Here is a 19751-nt window from a genome sequence, read left to right on the forward strand (position 1 = left end):
CTTGGAACTTCCCAATTTAAGGTAACATTAGTTCCATTTCATTGGTGAGGTAAATATTTTGAGTTATAATTGTTAAGTAAATGACACCACATATTTCTTTTGAAAATTAAGAAATTTCCTTTTTTGAAAAATCACAAAATTTTCTTTCGATTTTAACGATATTCTAATCTAATTATACTACAAGAAAAGAAATCAAACTTAGCCACATCAAAGTGGCTTGGAGCCCCTGCTCTAGCCAACTGGATTACGCTCTCGTCTGCAAAACATCACACAAATTTAAACTCACTTTATGCGCATGGGAAAGCAGGTTCCATTTCCAATGTTTTATTGACAAAAGATGGACCAAAAAGTGTAACTTTACCTAATAATTCTTGTTCCCAACATGGTAGAAGAAATCGAAAAATGAAGAGAGGGAGAAGCACAACATATTTCCCAAATCATTCTTAATCTGCAGCATATTGCTAACAAATTCCGTACATCTTAAATTACAATTTATCGCTGCTTCTGATATCTTCAATGATTTGAACGGGATCAAAAAAATTAAACGACAAAAAATATATTAAAAAAGAATACCACCAATGCCGGTACATGAAATCCTGGTTGATCATTCAGCTCGTAACCATGTCCTCTTCCCCTCTCTGTGCTGCCGCGTCTGCCAGTTTTTTCCATGTCAACTCTCGCTGTTCTACCACCTCTCTTGCCCTCGCTTCTTTCTCTGCAAGCTGCCTCTGGCACTCTTCAAACAACTCAGCATCCATTTCAGAAAACATTTTCCGAACATTGACAGTCAGGCCGTGAACTGCTTGGTTCCAGTGATTTTGGATATTCATCTCCAACGCCTCGAAAATAATTGGTAGTATGACATTCCGGTTCTGAGCAATTAAACTGACAATGTGCTCATTATTCCATAAGAAGAGTGCTCGTTCCGCAACCTGCATTAAAAATGTGACTCAGAAAAACTTTCAAGGAATGCAATTATTAGGTAAATACAACTTTAGAAGTTTTGATTTGGAATCTTATCCCTTCACCATTTCATAAATGTTAAAGAGTTAACCCCCATTTCATTGAGATTTTTCAACAGAATATCAAAACGGAGCCCCATTATCAAAGCAAGATCAATTGTCGACACACCTATATTCATGACGGCAAGCACAAAAGCTAACTAGAATCCCATTTCTTGCTGGGCCATACCAATACTTTCAAAAGACAGCATTAGACAACCGTCTAATTGGGGACAAGATTAAATAACAATAAATCCATAAAATGAGCAAAAAAGAAAAAGAAAAAAGGGAATTGTTAATGGCACTCCAAAAATCTCATTCTACACTCCAAACTTTCTATATTTGGAAAGAAAATACACTTGTGAGGAGTGTAGAATGAGATTTTTGGAGTGCCAATAACACTTCCCAAAAAAAAAAAAAAAAGCATTTAAATTCAAACAACTGCTGCTGTTTGGCAGAAAAACAAAACATACATATTGTTAGTTACAAGTTACAACTATAAAAAGCCCATGATATTTCATCTGAACATTACATAAAGGTTTCAGGTTTCTTAACAAATCAGGAATGTTGTCAGCAGGACACTTAATAGGGGTGGACGGGAACTATGAAATTTAAAACTATGTCAAATACAGCAAGCATTTTTGCAAAAAAAATACATCGAAAGTTAGATTAATCAAGGTGAACTGTTTCTCTTCATAAATTGATCATCTTAACCACCAAAGGGATATCAATATAAAATGTCAATCGAGAAGGTTGCATCCATCATTGCTTCATAAACACTCATGTCTAACAAACACTTGGTTTTCCACTGCCTAATGCACACTTTCCTGGGGATTTGTCTAACCTGGCAATCTTGTGCTTTTGCCCCCATAATATTGATACTATATGATTTCAGATACTTAAGATGGTCCTTTATGTAATAAGTAACTACTTCTCCCTCTCAAATTATATGGTCTCTATATACCGCCAGACTACAACTTGATCTCATATGTCAATGTCACCCACCATATTGTTCCATGTCTGCTTATTCAATAGAAAATCAATATGACAAGGACGCCAGTGTTTTTTAATATATTATGTGCATTCCTAAAACATTAACATAAGATCTTTAGCCATCTATAACAACTGCTCTACCTTCCACGCTCATCAAACGTCCAGAAATGAAAACCCCTCCAAGTCAAACTATTGATCAGTGTTCCAAATTATTGCATAATTGACTTTTCTTTTGAAGTAACGTATCAATTTTTGACCTTTTCTTTAAAGATGAACGGATGAAAAATTACTAAAAGATCATATCAAATGTAAAAGAAACGGGCAAAACAGCTAAGGCAACAAAAATTACGTACTCAAGGCAGATTTCTCCCATTGGAGGAACACGAAAAGCAAATACTTATGTGTACCACGATATAACAGAATGGCAGTCACATTAGTAGGAGATCAGCAACAAAAGAAAGAGACAACAGGTAAATTTATCAAACTAGAATAAACTAATAAGGACGCAGCCTCGTGCAAAAAGTGAAATGAGGTCAGGGGAACAATAACATAGTATTCAACCAAAAAGTAGCTTTAGAGAGATTGCGGAAAAGTGTATTTAGGTTACAATAAATGCTCACTAATGACACTTTTCACAAACAGAAGCAGTTTCCATTTGAGCAAGATTTCATATCATGATGCAATTCAATACATTCATACAATTAAGTAATCATAAGTACAACAAAATCAAAACTAAATAACAAAATTTGAAGAAAAGAATGGAAAAGGAAAAACTTTTGACCAAGATAAATACCAATATTCATTGTAATCATGTGTACAACAAAAGCAAAACTAAATAACAAAATTCGAAGAAAAAAATGGAAAAGGAAAAATTTTACCAAGATAAATACCACCAAGTAAAATTCACAAAATAAGTCTGTCTAAAATAAACAAGTTAAAGTTTTAGTTTAAAGCTCCAGCAAAATAAAATTCTAGTCCTCCATACAAACAAATAACCATAATGGATAATTAAATGAAGCAAACCCAATAAAATTTGAAAATATTCCCAAACCTGAAAATGAGAGCTATTGAGGCAGCGAGCAATCTGTCTAAAAAGAGGAACCATGCACCGCTGAAACTCGGCAGCTTGTGTTGCCTCCAGAACTTCTTCAAGTTCTCCAAGGAAAAGAACTTCCTTCTGACAGTTGGTCACCGGCCAGTATTTCAACAAACCCCTTACAACCGTATCTGCCAACTTGTAATCCTTTTCAACAAACTGGGTTATGCAGTAGGACAGCTGCTGGTGATACACGGCAATTGGCTTCGGCTTATGCAGCGGTATAAGTGCCCGAACAAGGAACAACTTGTGCTCCTCTTTCATTGGCAGAGCAAACCCATTAATTATACTCCCAAGAATCTCTAAAAGCTCAGCCACGCCACTGTGCCTCTCGGTCTCATATATAAACCTATAGAATATGTTATTGATGGCTTTCCTGATGAAGGGTCGGTGTACCATGAACTTCCCATATATGCGGTGAAGGCTGTTTTTCAAGTACTCGCGCTCACGCGGGTCCTCAGAATCAAACAAATCAAGTAACTTCAACACAAATGAGTGATCAATATAACGCTTGGCAACCTTGGTATCCGTATCAGATGACACAATGTACCTAAGAAGAAGCTCATAAACCAACTGCAAATGAGGCCAGGACGGCTCCAAATAAAGCTCCTCCTCTTCAGGATCGGTATTCTCCTGGCCTGTGTTTTCGTGGGACGCAGGGGGCAAGCACCGAAATATATTAACAGACACCATTTTAATCATCTCCTCCTGACAAGTCTCGGTGATCTTACCCGACCCAGATTGTATAAAATCAACCAATTCCAAAAGGCTTTGACGCTTAATCTCTTTCTCCCTAGGATTCTTAAGGGTATCAGAGAAATCGAATTGAAAGCAACAAACCTGCAATTTGCGAAGGAACAGGGTCTGGCGCTCCGAGACGGGCACATCACGGAACGAAGGGAGAGGCTCGATGGTTCCAGAAGGCGGTAACGCCGTAATCCCTGCGGCGCCAACTGCGTTGGTGCCGGAAGCAGCCGGCCCAGAGCGGGAGGCATGGTTTACGACCACATTCGCCGAGACAGCCCCAGAATTGCGGGTCCCGGGCTGCCCGTACCCGTACGAAGAAGGATCATGTGTCTCGGATTTCGAGGGCTTCTTGTTTCCCTTGATGATTTTCTTAAACATAATTTCCCAATGCAGAGACGAATCCTAAACCCTAGAATTGAGGACGGCGATCGATATGGGAATCGGGAAGCAGCTCTGGCGACGTGGGGGAAGCAATCGGCGATTGGCGATGATTTGATTCAACATGCATGGAACGAGGGCCCTAGATTCTCCACAAATCAATCAAATCCCCGAGTGGTTCTATTCAATGGGCGATTTCGGCGTCGGAATACGAAATTGAAATTGAAATCGAAAGGGGGCGTGGGGATACGAAGAAATATACCTTCTTTGGAGATTGGAATCGCTGAGTGGTTGTTGGTGGATCCGAATTCAAAGTCATCTGAGCCAGATCGCCGGAATGCCGGCGACTTGATCGGACGGTGGTCGTTCCGGCGATCAACCCGAGATGAGAGAGAGAGAGAGAGAGAGAGAGAGAGTGTGTGAGTATGTAAGTGGAGGGTGGATAATTATGGACAAAATGAAAAACAAGAAAAGTTTGAAACAGGAAAAATGGGAATGATTGCATTAACTCCCTTTAAAAATAAAAAATAAAAAATAATTCTAAAATACTGACACTTGTTTGTTTTTGATAAACAATGAATATTTTGTTTGTTTCTTTTTCGGTTAAACCACAAATAATTCATATTTCAGTTAATTTTAGTTTATTATTTTGAAGGTGAAGAAGAAAAAAGATTTTTATTTTTTATTAATTAATAACGTTTTTTTTTTTTTTAATATTCATGTAGGTTTGTATTGACATGTGGCACCAATTATTGCATACGTGGGCATCACGTCACAGTTTAATTGTTGTTTTAACAAAGATGTATGAAAAAGTTCCAGAATTATGATTTTAGGTATCAAACTGCGATGAAAAAAACTTAATGCTTGAATGTTGAAAATCAAAAAACTTTAGAGTAGTAAATTGAGATTAACTCTTAATGTTTTGTTAGCTAAATAAATCTTATTTTATTTGAATTTTAATATTTTTTGTGGTTTTACACGTGGCATGGGATCATGTAAGATAAATGTGAGATGTGTTGTTTTGCCGAGGTTGTGAAGGAGATTTTACCATACTAATGATAGAAAAATATTTTTGCTCACAACTTAAAATTAATAATGGTGTCACCATTCTATTTATTATTGAATTTACTGTTGAAAGATTTTAAATTTCAAAATCTATGTTGTGGATATAGATCAATTGCAAACTTAAATACGATAGTAAACATTACCACCACTTAAGATAAGTTTCCTTGAAGAGAACATTGGAGTTGGAGGTTGGATTGGATGGATCCTTGTAGTTGTTGGTGGGCCCCAACTGTATTGAGGATAATTGTTGGGGCCAAAAAATAGTAAAGTTTCTATTGTTAGGTTGGTTCATATTTTGTCTTTTTTTTTTTTTTTCTCATCAAAAGCCTAATTTGCTCAATGACATTAGTACTTTGTGCTTTACCCAAAAAAAAAAAAAATTATAATCTTGAAAAGAAAAGAAAGAAATTATTTTTTAAAACCATCCAGGAATGTTTCATCGAAAAATAAAGTATTTTTGTTTAATGTATTTTCATATAGAGACTCATTATTTTCTTTTCATTAAGATCTTTTGGATGTAAATTAAATTACAATCCCTCGACTAAACTTAGAGCAAGTCTACCCATTTAGAAGGGTAAGGGCAAGGCAATGAAATTACCTTTATCATTCACCATGAACAGTAATTACCTTTGTACAAGTCCACCTATTTGCAGGGGTGGATCCACTGTTGGACTGAGGTGGTCCCAGGACCACCAAACGTCTAAAGAAAGGCCTTTGAGGACCTCTGAGGACCACCAAACGGTTTGGACATGTGGGGAAAATAAAATACCACCACAGTTGTGTAGATGTTCTATAACAGAAGCTTTGAACCAAGAAAAAATATCTAATTTTAGAAAAGTGGAACTTAGAGAAAATCACAATGGCTCTGTTGTTCTTGAACCTTGGTTACAAAGAACAAGAAAGATTTTCTCTTTCCATTTCCGACGTGACTAATTCCTGTTTTTCTTTTTCTTTTTTCTTTTAATTTTTTTCCAATCAGGTTGTGTCACCCTATCATTTTAATTAGCAAAGCGATGGTGTATTACTAAACCAATATTTTTATACCATATGTTTATAACCGTTAATTTTTTTTTTAATTTCTTATAAATTTAAATTTCCTATAAATTCATACGACATTTGAAAAGTATTTCGTAAAGTACTATGAACTCGTAGTCACTTGCACTTTCATCTCATACCATCAAATTTACTAAAATACTAAAGCAAAAATTCTGAAATTTTCGTATGTTATAGTTTAGTAATACCTAATTAAAATAATAAACCCTAAATTCTCAATACTAGTTTTTTTGTAAGTGTAAATAGGCACTTACTTGTATGATACATAGTAAGTGTACTTAAATCCGCCTAGTCTGCCTAGCCCTTTGCCAAGACCCTATCTAGGAGCATTGGCGTCCCAGCTCGCCGCCAAACTAGCACCTAACGTCTTTTGATTAGGTTCAAATGCTAGAATCCTGGATCTGCCATTGTCTGTTTGTAAAAGGCAAGGGCACTATTAACAATATGTATTTTATTTTATTATGCTTTGTAAGTTTGTTCCATGAAAATAAAATGATTGTCTAATTTCAATAACATATTTCAAATACAAAAAATGAAGATGGTTGGATATTTACAGGAAAAAAAAAGGGTATTTTTTTGGTATTTTTTAAAAAATTTTATCGTTAGAATAATCACGTCCTTTGAATTTCAAATTATTTATGTTGGATGCCCAAGAGCTCACTAAGTGGCAGCTGTAGAAAAAGTTGCAATTTTTTTTACTGTTGGAAATCCAACGCTGATGTATTGTGCAACAAAATGAAGTTGAAATTTCATGTGAGGGCTCCCTTTCTGCTGCAATAACACAAGTCCATGCAATTCTTGCAATGATCGCTGAGAAGGCATAAGCCTTTGGCCCAATTGGCATCCATTTTTTGCACTAGCGAACCACCATTTTTAGACCAAAGGTAATTCAACCCAATTGCATTATCAATTGGACCATGGGTTGCTCTTAGTACAAGCGAAATCAAACATTACAGCCTCTCTAGCAAACATAGGGTAAATACATAATCTAACATGCATTAGAGGATAAGCTACACCACTTTGAGAAGATCATGCTTTGACAATCCGTAATGGAACTTATAGAAAAGTTGTTCATACCTCACTACTCCACCAAGAAATATTATCAAAAGTCTTATCAATTGAAAAGATTAGACAAATCCATCTTCACCCTCAAGGATTTTTGCAATACCATTAGTTACTTCAATCTCGAAAGAATCTTGAACCAGAAAAAATTATCCACTTATAGAAAAAAAAATTCAAATTGTAATTGAAAAATAATAATCTTGATTGTCAACAAAACCAAATTAGAAATGGCTTAGTGCCTTAACAACTACTCATCCAAATTACCAATTACAACATGCTACCTACACAATGATATAATCTTGAAATTAGACTGAATGTAGATTTGAAGAAAGCAGTTTCTTAATTCATCAAGACATTTCGTCCAACTACTAACAGGCAAGGTTGCATCAGACAATTATGCACAATTCATAACTTGATCTTGAAAACTAGATAGGACAGATCAAACCCCATAAATAATCCAACTCTGAAATCACAAATTCACACCATAATTTCAAAGGCTCAAAAGTTACAAATAATTTGTGAGCAAACCTAGATGAAACAATGAAGATGGCAAAAACAGTGAAGATGACAGTATAATGGCGAAAACAGTGAAGATCTTAATGGTAGTTCTTAAATTTCTTCCAAATGAGTTATATAAGTGTTGATATGGTTTCTACCAATTGGGAATTGGACTAGGAAATGCATAAGGCAAAATAAACTAGGAGACGATAAAAACTAATGAAAAATACAACAAAAAAGGTAAGGACAACTATTGGAATTAAATTCAAACACCGCTGTAAGTGGTGGTTGTGCACAAACTCGAGCAACCTACAAAACAGTAAACAATAATGAGCAAGCCTAAGACCCGGGGGGCGTGTGCCGGCCAAAGGTTCTCCTACAATCAGGTAGTGAATAATTTTTTAGACTCAAGTAGTGGGCAAGACAATTGAAGTGTTTAGATTGCATTACCAGACATAAACCCTAGATAGGAGCATTTATACCGTGGGGAGATAGACCTTTTTAGGATAGAATCCGCATTCTAAGCCGAAAGAATCCTAGAAGATATCTAGAAGTAGATATTGCACCCTCGTAGAAATTATGATTACTTACGGCACATGCCAATCCTAGATTGTAAGAACTTCAAGATGTATAAGGATCTAATTTTGTCCATATCAAGATCAAATTGCGTGTCTTATGAAATAAGCATGGCTATCCACCGGAGTCGTTAGGACTTCGCTTATTGCCCCGGAACATGATGATGGTGGTATCATTACTTCGTCTGATCTAGCTCCGGCCCTGGAAAATCAGGGTCCCAAAATTGCCCTTAACTATCCATCTGAGATGTAAACCATTCCCAGGATGGATTGTTATCCAAAGACCATGCATTTCAAAGTAAGCTAGAATAAGTATCACTTAATCTTTAGTTTCGTGTGCACTGGCTTGACTCTTGACATTAAAGTGAGGTAGTTCTGCTACTTCGATCTCTGTCACTCATCTTCTAAAATCATACAAAATCAACCGTAATGATGACTAACATCTCCATTTCGTGTGCATGATCTTCAAAGAATTAAACATGCATGATATTAATTCAATTTGATCCTTGCACGTATCGATCTCTGAACAAAAGGTTCTCCATTTTCAAGAGTGAGATCTTCCAACGGTCTGCCTTTAAATAACTGATTTTCCTTTGAGATTTCCATTCTCATTCTAAACTTCATACCATAAGGTTCTTGCGTTTTAACTAAAACGTTCATTCTTTACCCAATTTCCTCTTTGATCTTTCGATGTCCACAGTCTTTAAACCAAAAAACCTTTTTTTCTCCCCAATCTCTGCCAAATAGGCAATACCAATTTAGCCATAATTCCATATTAATATCCCTCGCTTATTGCGGTTTGTTCCATAACATTCTTCCCCGTAGCACTTTCCCTACAGCCTCTGCATATGGGTCGAATCTCAGCAACATGTTAAGATTTTTTAGAGGGTTTTTCGTCACTGCTATCCTTCCTCTTCCTCTATTGTGGATGATGACGGTGACAGATCTTTGTTTGAACACTAGCCCTCAATGTAGTATCTTGCTTAGAAAGCAGCTAGATGGGTATAATACGCATTTGATCTGGCGACAGAGATTCCTTCAAAATTGATATTCTTTGGCCAAGTATGTTATACAACCTTCAAAATCTTTCTTTTCCAGGGGTAAAGGTATTTCTTCCCCAAACCATTGTACCAACTTGAACTCTTTTATTGGGCCTTTGATAATAAATATGTGCTTGTGTGAATATTTACTTGTCAGGCACCTTCTTATCCATGAAAACCTTTTAATCCAATAAACTTTTCTAAAGTAAACGAACAATGAGAAATTAAATCAACAATAGAGCAAAACGAGAGTAAGTTTGTAGGTTCAGGACAGAGCTCAAAAGCCCATCTCGACAATGTTGGTTTGGAAAAACATTACCTCCCAAATTAAGCATCCATAAAGTATTTCCTTCGCATTAGTCAGAGTACCACCTTACTCTGGTACCAAGAATTAAACATTAAACCTATGAAGAATCTTTCGCTTCGTGCTCAACAACACATTTATCAGATTCAAGAAGTTCATGCCATACTTAAAACGATCTGCAAAGAGGAAATTAATAACAATAATATTTCTTTACCTTGCCCCGGTCAATTCTTGGATCAAGGATTTCAATACTTGCAATGTAATATAAGGAGAGATTTCTCTTCCTAGACTGGATTGCATATCCGTCTCCAATGAAGCTTACACAAAAGTACTTTGGAGACTTGGTCGTCGGCATGTGAGTCGGAAACACTTTTTAAATCCTTTTGTCAGACCTATACGTCGGACCTAAGCATTTCTGATCAAATTTCCTTGGCTTGGCTTAGCCAAAGCATTTCCACATATTAGAGCTCCAGTGGAATAAAATTTCTCCTGAAGATTTCCTAATCTATGCCTCATTCACACCTGCTAATATATGATGTTGCAAAACATACTTGACTTAGTATGTTGGCTTGGGATAAAAGTAGTCATACTTAGAGTCGGAGTTCAGAGCCACCTTTGGATGATTTCTAGATTGCCCTTTTGATTATTCTCGTGAATGGCGTAGAGCCCATGTTTAAACACTATAACCCACAACTTTGCTAGTTGTATAAACTTTTCAGAGGCTGGACGGTGCATTGGACTTTAGGGTTAAAGCCCCATGTGCCCATACTCGTAGCCTACTAATCGTAACCACGCTTATTATGGTTCGAGTCTCCCAAGCTGCTGACCGTTCAAGATGAGATGGGCTAAAAGAGGCTCATCCGACAGTATTACTTTTGAACTTTTTTAAACTTACATTCATACGAAGTTTTTAAAATTTATACCTTGTTTGTGGTGGATGAGATATTCCCTGCATTACTAGAAAAAAGAAAGAACATACATTGAAAAATAAAACTTCTTTATTCATAATAAAAAATAGGGTTGGTTGATAAGGGGGTGAATGAATCCAAGAAGAATTTCCTACAATTCTCCAGGATGGAGAATCAAATCACTAGTGTAGTTCTAAGAAAAAGATGATATGATGTAATAATTACATCAGGGATCACTTTTGACGTTAAGCCTATGGTGGGGCGTAAGAAGTTGAGTTCTTCGTGGACTTATTTGTTCGCAGACGATCGCATTGCAATTGAATCCGGATTGGACAACTTATATATCCTGATGTGGAACCATGAATTTAATAGGGCGGGAGTATGGCTGATCCGAATATAGTTACCTTAGAAGTTCGTTCATAGACTTACCAGCTCTGGGCGGAGCTATATCAGAAGGAGTAATGGTGCCACAATCACTCTAATCCGGGGTACTAGGCCTAGTCCTAATGACTTCGCTAGATGACCATGTTTGTTTCGTAAGACACACGATTTGATCCAGATATAGAAACAATGAAATCCTACAAGTCTTGGAATTCTTACAATTTAGGAATTGGCGTGCACCACAAGTAATCATAACTTATAAGAGGGTGCAATATCTACTTATAGATATACTCTAGGGTTCTTCTGGCTCAAAACGAGGATTCTATTCCTAAAAGGTTTATTTCCCCACAGTATAAATACACCCGTCTAGGGTTCATCTATGGTAACGCAATCTAAACACTTGAACTCTATTGCCCTATTGCTTGAGTCTAAAATCATTCACTAACTTGACCATCGGAGAGCATTTGGCCAGCGCACGCCCTCCCTCCTATCTTAGGCTCATTGTTGTTTACTGTTTTGCAGGTTGCTCGAGTTTGTGCTCAACCACAACTCACGGCAGTGCGCAAATTTAGTTCCAACAATTGGTGCTTTCATTGAGAGTGAACTTATATTCCTCTCGACTATATCACTTCACCAACTAACTTGTCAGCCAGGGAAAACTCAGTTAACGCCAACATTAATCCCACCAGTAGAAATAACCTGACTTTTGATGCGTCTGTTATCCCAGGAACGAATAACTCGCTACCGCATACCACTACAACTCGCGGGGCAAGTAATAGCATACATGGAGCAACGATCGCGCTTGGAGACAATGAAGATCCAATCAGTACATAGCCCCCTTCATAGACCAAATCTGGGAAACCTGATGAAGATCAACGTTTCTGTCAAGAAGTTGTGAAATAACCAAACTGCCGTTCAAGCAGAGAGCCTAGGTTAGGGTTTTGCCTTACATATAACAGCTTCTCATTAACTAAGGTTGCGTCATCCGTAGGACAGATGAGGAAACAAATATTCCCAACGAAGTCCATTAGCACCTGCCTCTTGATGGCTATCTTGGGTTTGTAAAATAAGCCATGCTGCCCCAAATCACTAAGCCACTTATTGACTCTTGTGGAGCCATCATGACTGTGGAGGATTGATCAGAGTGGGAACTCAGTCATCACCAAGATCCGGAATAAATTAAAGTAAGGCCTCAGCTTCCTCACCACCATGACCAATGTCAGGATTAACTTCTCCATCTTTCAGTATCTTTGACAAAGTGATCTTGCGCTGTTTAAATATGTAAAATCCACACGCCACTTGCTGTTTTTCTTCTTAACCAATACCATGTTGCTAACCACTCTGAGTGGAAAGCTTCCACAATGAATTCAGCATCCTTGAGCTTTCCAATCTCAGCCTCGATATTGTTGCACCGCTCAGGGCTGTGATTTCTGTTCTTCTGGATCATTTAAAGACACTTAATGAACACTTCTATGAAACCATTTTGGGTGTGAACATAGAGAAATGGATGTTCAACTTCAATACCCTGAGATATGCAGTAATTGTCAAAAGTCATCGACGTAAATTGTCCAACATTATCCAGTCGAATGGACTTTATGGAATAACCAGGGTACTGAGCCTGCAATTTAATAACATGCACCAAGAGATTAGCAAATGCAACGTTTCTGTGGGCAATAAGCAAACATATGACCATCTGGTCGATGCATCAACCAAAACCATAAAGTATCTAAATGGTATGTATAGTGGTTGGATTGGTCTACAAATGTCCATTCTTTGAAGAAAATATGGAAGGTCAGTAGTAATCTTTGTAAGGGGTGGTCTAATGTGCAATTTCCCTTATAAACAAGATCGACATTGTGTGCGAATGGGCACAATATCCTTACTTTGGGTAAAAAGGATGCCATGAGAGAAACAAAGTATATGACACATCACACTATGACCCAGATATCCTCAAGCGTGTAAGGACTCAAAAACGTAGAGGAAGGCTAGCCACGTAGTCGCCTCTACGGCTCGAATAGTGATTGAGTATAACCCATTCAGTAGATGTTTAATCTTTTCTAGAATACATTGTCAGCCGTATTCGTGGGAAGTTATGCAAAAATAATCCACTCGATTGTTTTTCAATGTGATAATCATTAGCTCGAATATCTTGAATAGTGATTTTATACCATTGGACAACATTATGAGGATTGTGTCATAGACCTCAACCAGGATGTGATGGGCTTGAGAGTTGTTGGAAGAAAAATCTTAGGTATGAAGTTAGTAAAATACTTATGTTCATGCAATATGGTATGCGTCATAGCACTATCAACTAGAAAACTAACTTCCCTGAAAAAACATACCTAATGATAATTTGATTGAATTGGTCACATGAACTAAGAATAAACTGGATATTCAATTAATCACATAACCGAGAAAATCCATTCATTAATATTCAAACTTAAAATTAAAGAAAACAATCACCAATTCGAAATTTGGAAACATAAAAACTGTTCACAAATTAAACCAAAACAATTAGGTAATTTCGGCCTCTATATGGCTCTATCACCAAAACTTAGTCTTCCAGAATTTGCCACGAACATCTAGAAGTCAGATGTCTCCAATGTCGTATCTGCAGGACTCTAAACTTAGGCAAAGTTTGTCTTTTGTGGAAAATGAGCCTTTATAACGTTCTTCTTTGGGTGATACTCCTTTACAACCTTCTGGAAACCACAACATACACAGGACCAATGATCTGGTTCACCACAGTGATAACACACATGCCAAGGTCGGAGGAATCTTTGGCAGCTTTAGCGTTACTCTTGAATTTTAAGCCTTGAAAGCTAGGGAATCACGCCTACAGTGGTCATCTCCCCAATGCTAGCCACAAATTTGTCTCCCAGTGTTCACAGGTTTAGATTTAAAGGTCTTTAGCATCCTTTATGCCTCTGACGGTGTGAAGCCAAAAATAATTAAGAAAATTATGGAGGTGACATTTGGACTTTTGGGTTAAAAGGACAAAATTACCCTCGAGGCATATCGGGATTCCCATGCGCGTGCAACAGACAATAATGGCTCAATCAAGGAAGAGTCAAAGGTGATCAAAATAGTATGTATTCAAATCTCTCTCATCACTCCTCATTAAATCCTTATTCAAAAGGTAACTCCCAATTTTCCTATTTAATTTAGGATTAATTGCTATGTTAATTGCAAGTTATTATTTCACATAATATCTTGCAATTATTCACACAAATTCACCATATATGGTTAGCCACTATTCTCCAAATAGGACCGACCACTCCCCTATAAATAGCCATATTCTCCCACTAAAAAGCCAAGCCATTTGCTACCCACAAACTCCTAAACATTCTTTTCAGAATTCTAACTTTGGCATCAGAGATTCTTCGGCCAAAGCCTCCCATTCATCGTGGGCGGTTGAGGCTTTTGGCCTTAATCTTAAGTGTTATTATTTTGCAGGTGCATTTTCATCAAAGGAGAAGACGACGGAAATTTGCATCCACAAATTGGTGCTTTCATTGAGAGTCTTGATTCATACGCTCGAAGAAGACTCTCGCATTCAAAGTTTCTCATTTCTCGTTCATTTGTAGATTTTTCGTACATTCTTGTTCCTAGAATTTTTTTATAAAGTTCTTTAAATAAATGTAAAAGAAAAGTACAATGACTAGAAATTCGGAAATCACAACGAACGGAACTTCCTACGTTCAAGGATTTGGACCAAACGATGGAGATCGAGGCATAGCCCCACCACGACGATCTACGAGGCTTAACACGATGGCTAGTGGAGCGGAACCACCCCCACGGGGCACCACCGTGGCAGCTACCACGGCAACAACTACCATGGCACCCTTGGCAAGCCCTCTATCTATGGTGAGCAGACAATTATGCAGCAACAAGCCTAAGCCCGCACCACCTCGCAGTAGCAAACCGAGGCCTGTGCCACAAAGCTGCAAGCCTAGCGCGAAGTGATGCGTGAATTATACGCACACAAATTAAACCCTCTTTTTATCAATTGTAGTAAGTATGTAAGTAGGGATCGTTCTTAACCGGGGATTAGGAGGGATTGCAAATTACTTGGAAACTGACTCAAAAATGTAAAATAAAGTTTAAAACACTAAACTAGACTCAAAGAATGCGAAACTAAACGCTTAAAACACTAAAACAAACCAAAAGACTCAAAAATCACCCAAAACACTCAAAACTGCCTTAAAAACACTTTCTGGGCAGTTTTGAGCACCTTGGTGAATTTGGACGAATTTGTGCAACAAATTGAATCAAAACACTTATAAACACAAACTAAGACACTTTCTAACTAATTTGGACAATAAAGTAAAGGGGGATTGGTTTTGGATGAATTTGAAATTAAAACAGAAACTTGGAAACAAAACAGATTGTAAAACGAATTTGATGGAATAGAATGGATGGGATGGCTAGCTAAGGGGTTCATCTCCACACATGTTACACTTGCATATAAAATGAATTCCAATTGCTTTTCAATAAACCATGATGCTCTACACCCCAAGTTAACCGTGATGCACTAATTAACTCTCAAATTTTCCTTATGTTATTGAATTGGATGATGCATGCGACAATTCAAATCATTCTCCAATGGTTCTCAACATGAATGCATAGAAGAGATACAATGAGAGATCATTATGCTCTATGAAAATTATAAGTGTTGACGAGGCAATTGTAACTATGAATGCATGATACTCTTGCCAAGAATTCATTTAACGCGATTGTTTATAAGCAACCTCCACTACTTGTGAATATAAGTTCATAACTATTAGGTGAAACTCACTTATATTCTAGCGTCATATTCATGCATGAAAATTAAGCGTGCACTCTCAATAAACATACATAAATAAGTTATCAATCAAACAGTTAAACAAATTGAATTCACAACTTGTGAAACGTAATTAGAAGTAATCAAATTATATTGCAAGCATAAACATATATTTCGAATCCCCCCTAGCCAAGGGGGGGTATAGTTCCTCATACGTACAAAACAAAGAGAATTGAAATTAAACATTGAAATCAAAGAAACACCTAAACATTCCAACAACTCAAACTTGAATTGTATGAACGTTTAGGCCCTCTTCTCTTCCTCTTTATTGTGGCACAAGGTCTAAGGATAGTTTGATGGTGTGAATGGTTTGGGGAGTGGTGGAAATGGAAGGATGGTGTGATGGTTGAATTTCTGCAATGGATGGAATGGTGGAATAAGCACGACCAAGGCTTGTGTGGATGTGTGTTTGAATGAATGAATTTCTGAATGAATGACTCCCCCCCCTTGTGGCTGCAATGGATGTTTATTTATAGGTGAAAAAGAAGGAATATGACAGCTAGGAACTTGTTGGAAAGCTGGAAATGCAAAAGGGGAATGCATGTGGCTGAAATAGCATGTGGAATGGCTGATTTATTTGAAGATGCATGTGCAATGAAGTGGAATGACAGCTAGGTTATGATGATGAATGCATAAAGGTGGAATGACAGCTAGGTTATGATGATGAATGCATGTGGATTAGGTTGGAATTGCATGTGGCTGCAATGGATAAAAGGATGGAAGTGCATGTGGCTCTAATGTAGCCTTCTAGAAATCAGGTTTTTAGGCCCCCTTGCAACTCCCTAACTGAATTCAAGCCTTTCAAATTCGTCCATCCTCATGCCTCCATGCTTGCACTATCCAATCTTGGCCCAAAAATGCTCTAGAATGCTCCAAATTGCTTCTTTTTGCATACTTTGACACTAAAACCTGAAATTGCACGAAAATAACTTTAAACACTATAATTAACATAGTTTAGCTAATTAAATGCAAGAAAACAAGCTAACTAAGTTGTATAAATATGCTCCTATCACGAAGCAGCCCAAAATGTTGCGCCCCAGCAAACCTAAGAGATGCAGGCCTAAAACCAAGCGGCTATAAGCCCATGGCAACAGCGCCCAGCCCACTCCAGCCCACGTGGGTCTATGAGGGCCGCATGTGGGGTAGCTCATACACATGGCCCTTATAGCAATCCAAATTAGTCCAAGACTGGTTCAACCATCTCGACTTCAGATTTCTGGACCAAAGATTGAACCAGAGGAATCTTCACCCCATTTCTTCGCAGATTTGACATTTCCTCACTCAAATTTCGTACTCGGAGCCTATTACACTTCTACTACATAAGGAGACGCATACCATCCAAGCTCTTCTAACTCAAATGGTAAACAACACTTGTCCCGATAAGTCATAGAGTTGACAAGCGCCCTTTTGCAGCGTGCTAAGATGCAGCGCGCCCCAAACCAGATGTCCCGAAGTAGGACAAAGGCAGACGACGAACCTCTCCGACAACGTCCCTAGCAAGCAGCCCCTTGACTAGCCATGGACCAAGCGTTCAGGTAGTATACACTCCCGACTAGGCCCCTGAGATAGCGTATACTCTTACCTTAACATACGGAGGAACGTGCACTCTCGGTTAGGCCCACGGATGAATATACATTCACTGTTGGGGCCATACTCTAATAAACGACATGAGCAACCATCCAGGTGAAGTGTTCATTCACCGTTAAGCCCGTAAGGAGCATCATTCACCTCATATCGGAGTAGGCAGCACGACGGACAGAGAGAAACAGTCACTTAATCCGGCTCAAGTTCAACCAGCAACCTATAAGAAATTTGCTCGCATGCTAAGAACATACCACATGCACTGCAGCTACGGCATAGACTAGCCGAACACATGGAAAAACAGCTTAGACCAGTAAGTCACGACCGGGGGCAGCCGAGAGCTCCGTTATCCCCAACAAAGACAAATTCAGGAAGAAGTAGAGATGCTCATAACCAAGCGATTGTGCGATTTCCAACGCAACAAGGTCATTCACAAGGTAGTATGATGGGACATAACTAACATAAACAGGTCACTCTTCACAGACAAAATCAAGCGGGCAGAGCCTCCACGTAAGTTCAGCATGTCGTATTTCACATCCTTCAAAGGGGATGAAGACGCAGAGAGACACCCAAAGCATTACCGAAGTGCAATGATCCTCTATCGAAACAACGACGCTCTGATGTGCAAAATATTCACCATCACTTTACAAAGTGAGGCGCAAGATTGGTTTCATACCTTGCCGTCACAATTTATCCAAAGTTTTGATGAGTTTTCTTTGGTTTTCACCAAGGAGTATTCATCTTACTGCTCGATCAGGAAGAAGTCCGACCATTTGTTTAACGTCAAGAAGAACTCAAAGGAGTTGCTTCATGACCATGTGAAGAGGTTTAAAGCCAAGAAGGCAACGATAATCGGATGCAATGACTCGATAGCTAGTGCAACCTTCCAAAAATGACTCCTAGGAGACTACCTACTATTCGAAGAATTGATCATGAAAAAGATTTAAATCTGGCAAACTCTTTCACTCTGGCAGAGAAACATGCACTTTGGGACGAAGCTTGGCGAGCAAACAAGGCACCCAAGCAGCCTCGAAGAGAATCGAAAGTAACTTAAAAGAAAAAGGACGAGAAGCAGTATAACAACAAAAGTAAGCAGGAAGCCAAGCGTAAGGACCAATCCCCAACTAAAAGAGGCCCTACGCCAAATAACTACTCTAAGTTCTCAATCCTGATCCATCAAATCCTCTGCAACATCAAGAACGAACCATGGTTCAAGCTGCCAAAGCAATCAAATGGAGATACCTTTAAAGTGGACCACACCAAGTACTACGCATTCAATCAAGGTCCCGATCATACAACTGACGACTGCTACACTTGGAGGAACTACCTAGAGAAGCTGGTGAAAAAAGGCAAGGTCGATAGATACTTGGACAAGCCAGCTGCGCATCCTAGAAGAAACGTAGACGCTGACGAAAAGCCATCGACCAAGACAATCCAGATCATTAGCATCTTCGCCGAATCCGAGCACTTGGGGGCCATCAACAACTCCAAGAGTCAACACCCAACCTAAACCCATCGTTGGCTTGACCGAGTAGGATGCCAAAGGCGTCAAGTTCCCACACAGTGTCTACGCTATAGTCGACATAATGATAGTTGATAATGAAAGTGAGTTCAACCTACTTTAGCTCTCAATAATTTAGAAGACGGCCTTGGCTGAGGTAATCACCAAATTCAACGGACACACCTCAACTGCCATCGACAACATTATACTTAACATGAGAACACTGCTAGTTGACTCAAAGCAGATGTTCACGATAGTAAGTGACCCATCTCCCTATAATGGGATTCTACGGCGACCTTGGCTGATAAAGCTGGATGCCGTAACCTCCACCAAGTATCAAAATATCCAACTCCGCATCCCATGAGGAAGAATCAAACAAATCAAGTCTGACCGGGCCACATCTCGATGATGCACTGTGCAAGTACTGAAGAAGTAAAAAAAGAAGACTTTTACCCCAGTAGAAGCTATCGAGGTCCAAAGGGACGACAAAGCTACTAAATAGCAATTACAGCAGACGGATCAAGATGATGGTGTCCAAATCAACGCGCCAGGAGACGAGACAGGATGAAAACCTAAAGAGGATGCCGAGCACATCATTCTTAATCCCCAGCAGCCGGAGAAGACTGCTAAAATCAGCTCACATTTGAGCCCGAAAGAAAATGAGGAACTTATAGCTTTCCTTAGGGAAAATCGTGACGTCTTTGCATAGTCACCTTCCAACATGC

General features: G+C 38.5%; 1 protein-coding gene across 1 annotated transcript; it reads right to left on the minus strand.

Annotated features, from left to right (window-relative positions):
* Nucleotides 1–340: 340 nt before the first annotated feature.
* On the minus strand, nucleotides 341–4681 carry LOC103965699 (serine/threonine protein phosphatase 2A 57 kDa regulatory subunit B' beta isoform). Its single transcript, XM_009378773.3, has 2 exons — nucleotides 3046–4681; nucleotides 341–932 (listed from the first exon to the last, which is right to left on the minus strand). Exons 1-2 carry the CDS (start codon nucleotides 4213–4215, stop codon nucleotides 609–611), a joined length of 1494 nt encoding a protein of 497 aa, XP_009377048.1. The 5' UTR covers nucleotides 4216–4681; the 3' UTR covers nucleotides 341–608.
* Between the last annotated feature and the right edge of the window lie 15070 nt (nucleotides 4682–19751).

This window comes from the organism of the source record quoted next, unplaced genomic scaffold, assembly GCF_019419815.1.
Source record: "Pyrus x bretschneideri cultivar Hongxiangsu unplaced genomic scaffold, Pyrus_bretschneideri_v1 Contig45, whole genome shotgun sequence".
Classification (NCBI taxonomy): domain Eukaryota; kingdom Viridiplantae; phylum Streptophyta; class Magnoliopsida; order Rosales; family Rosaceae; genus Pyrus; species Pyrus x bretschneideri.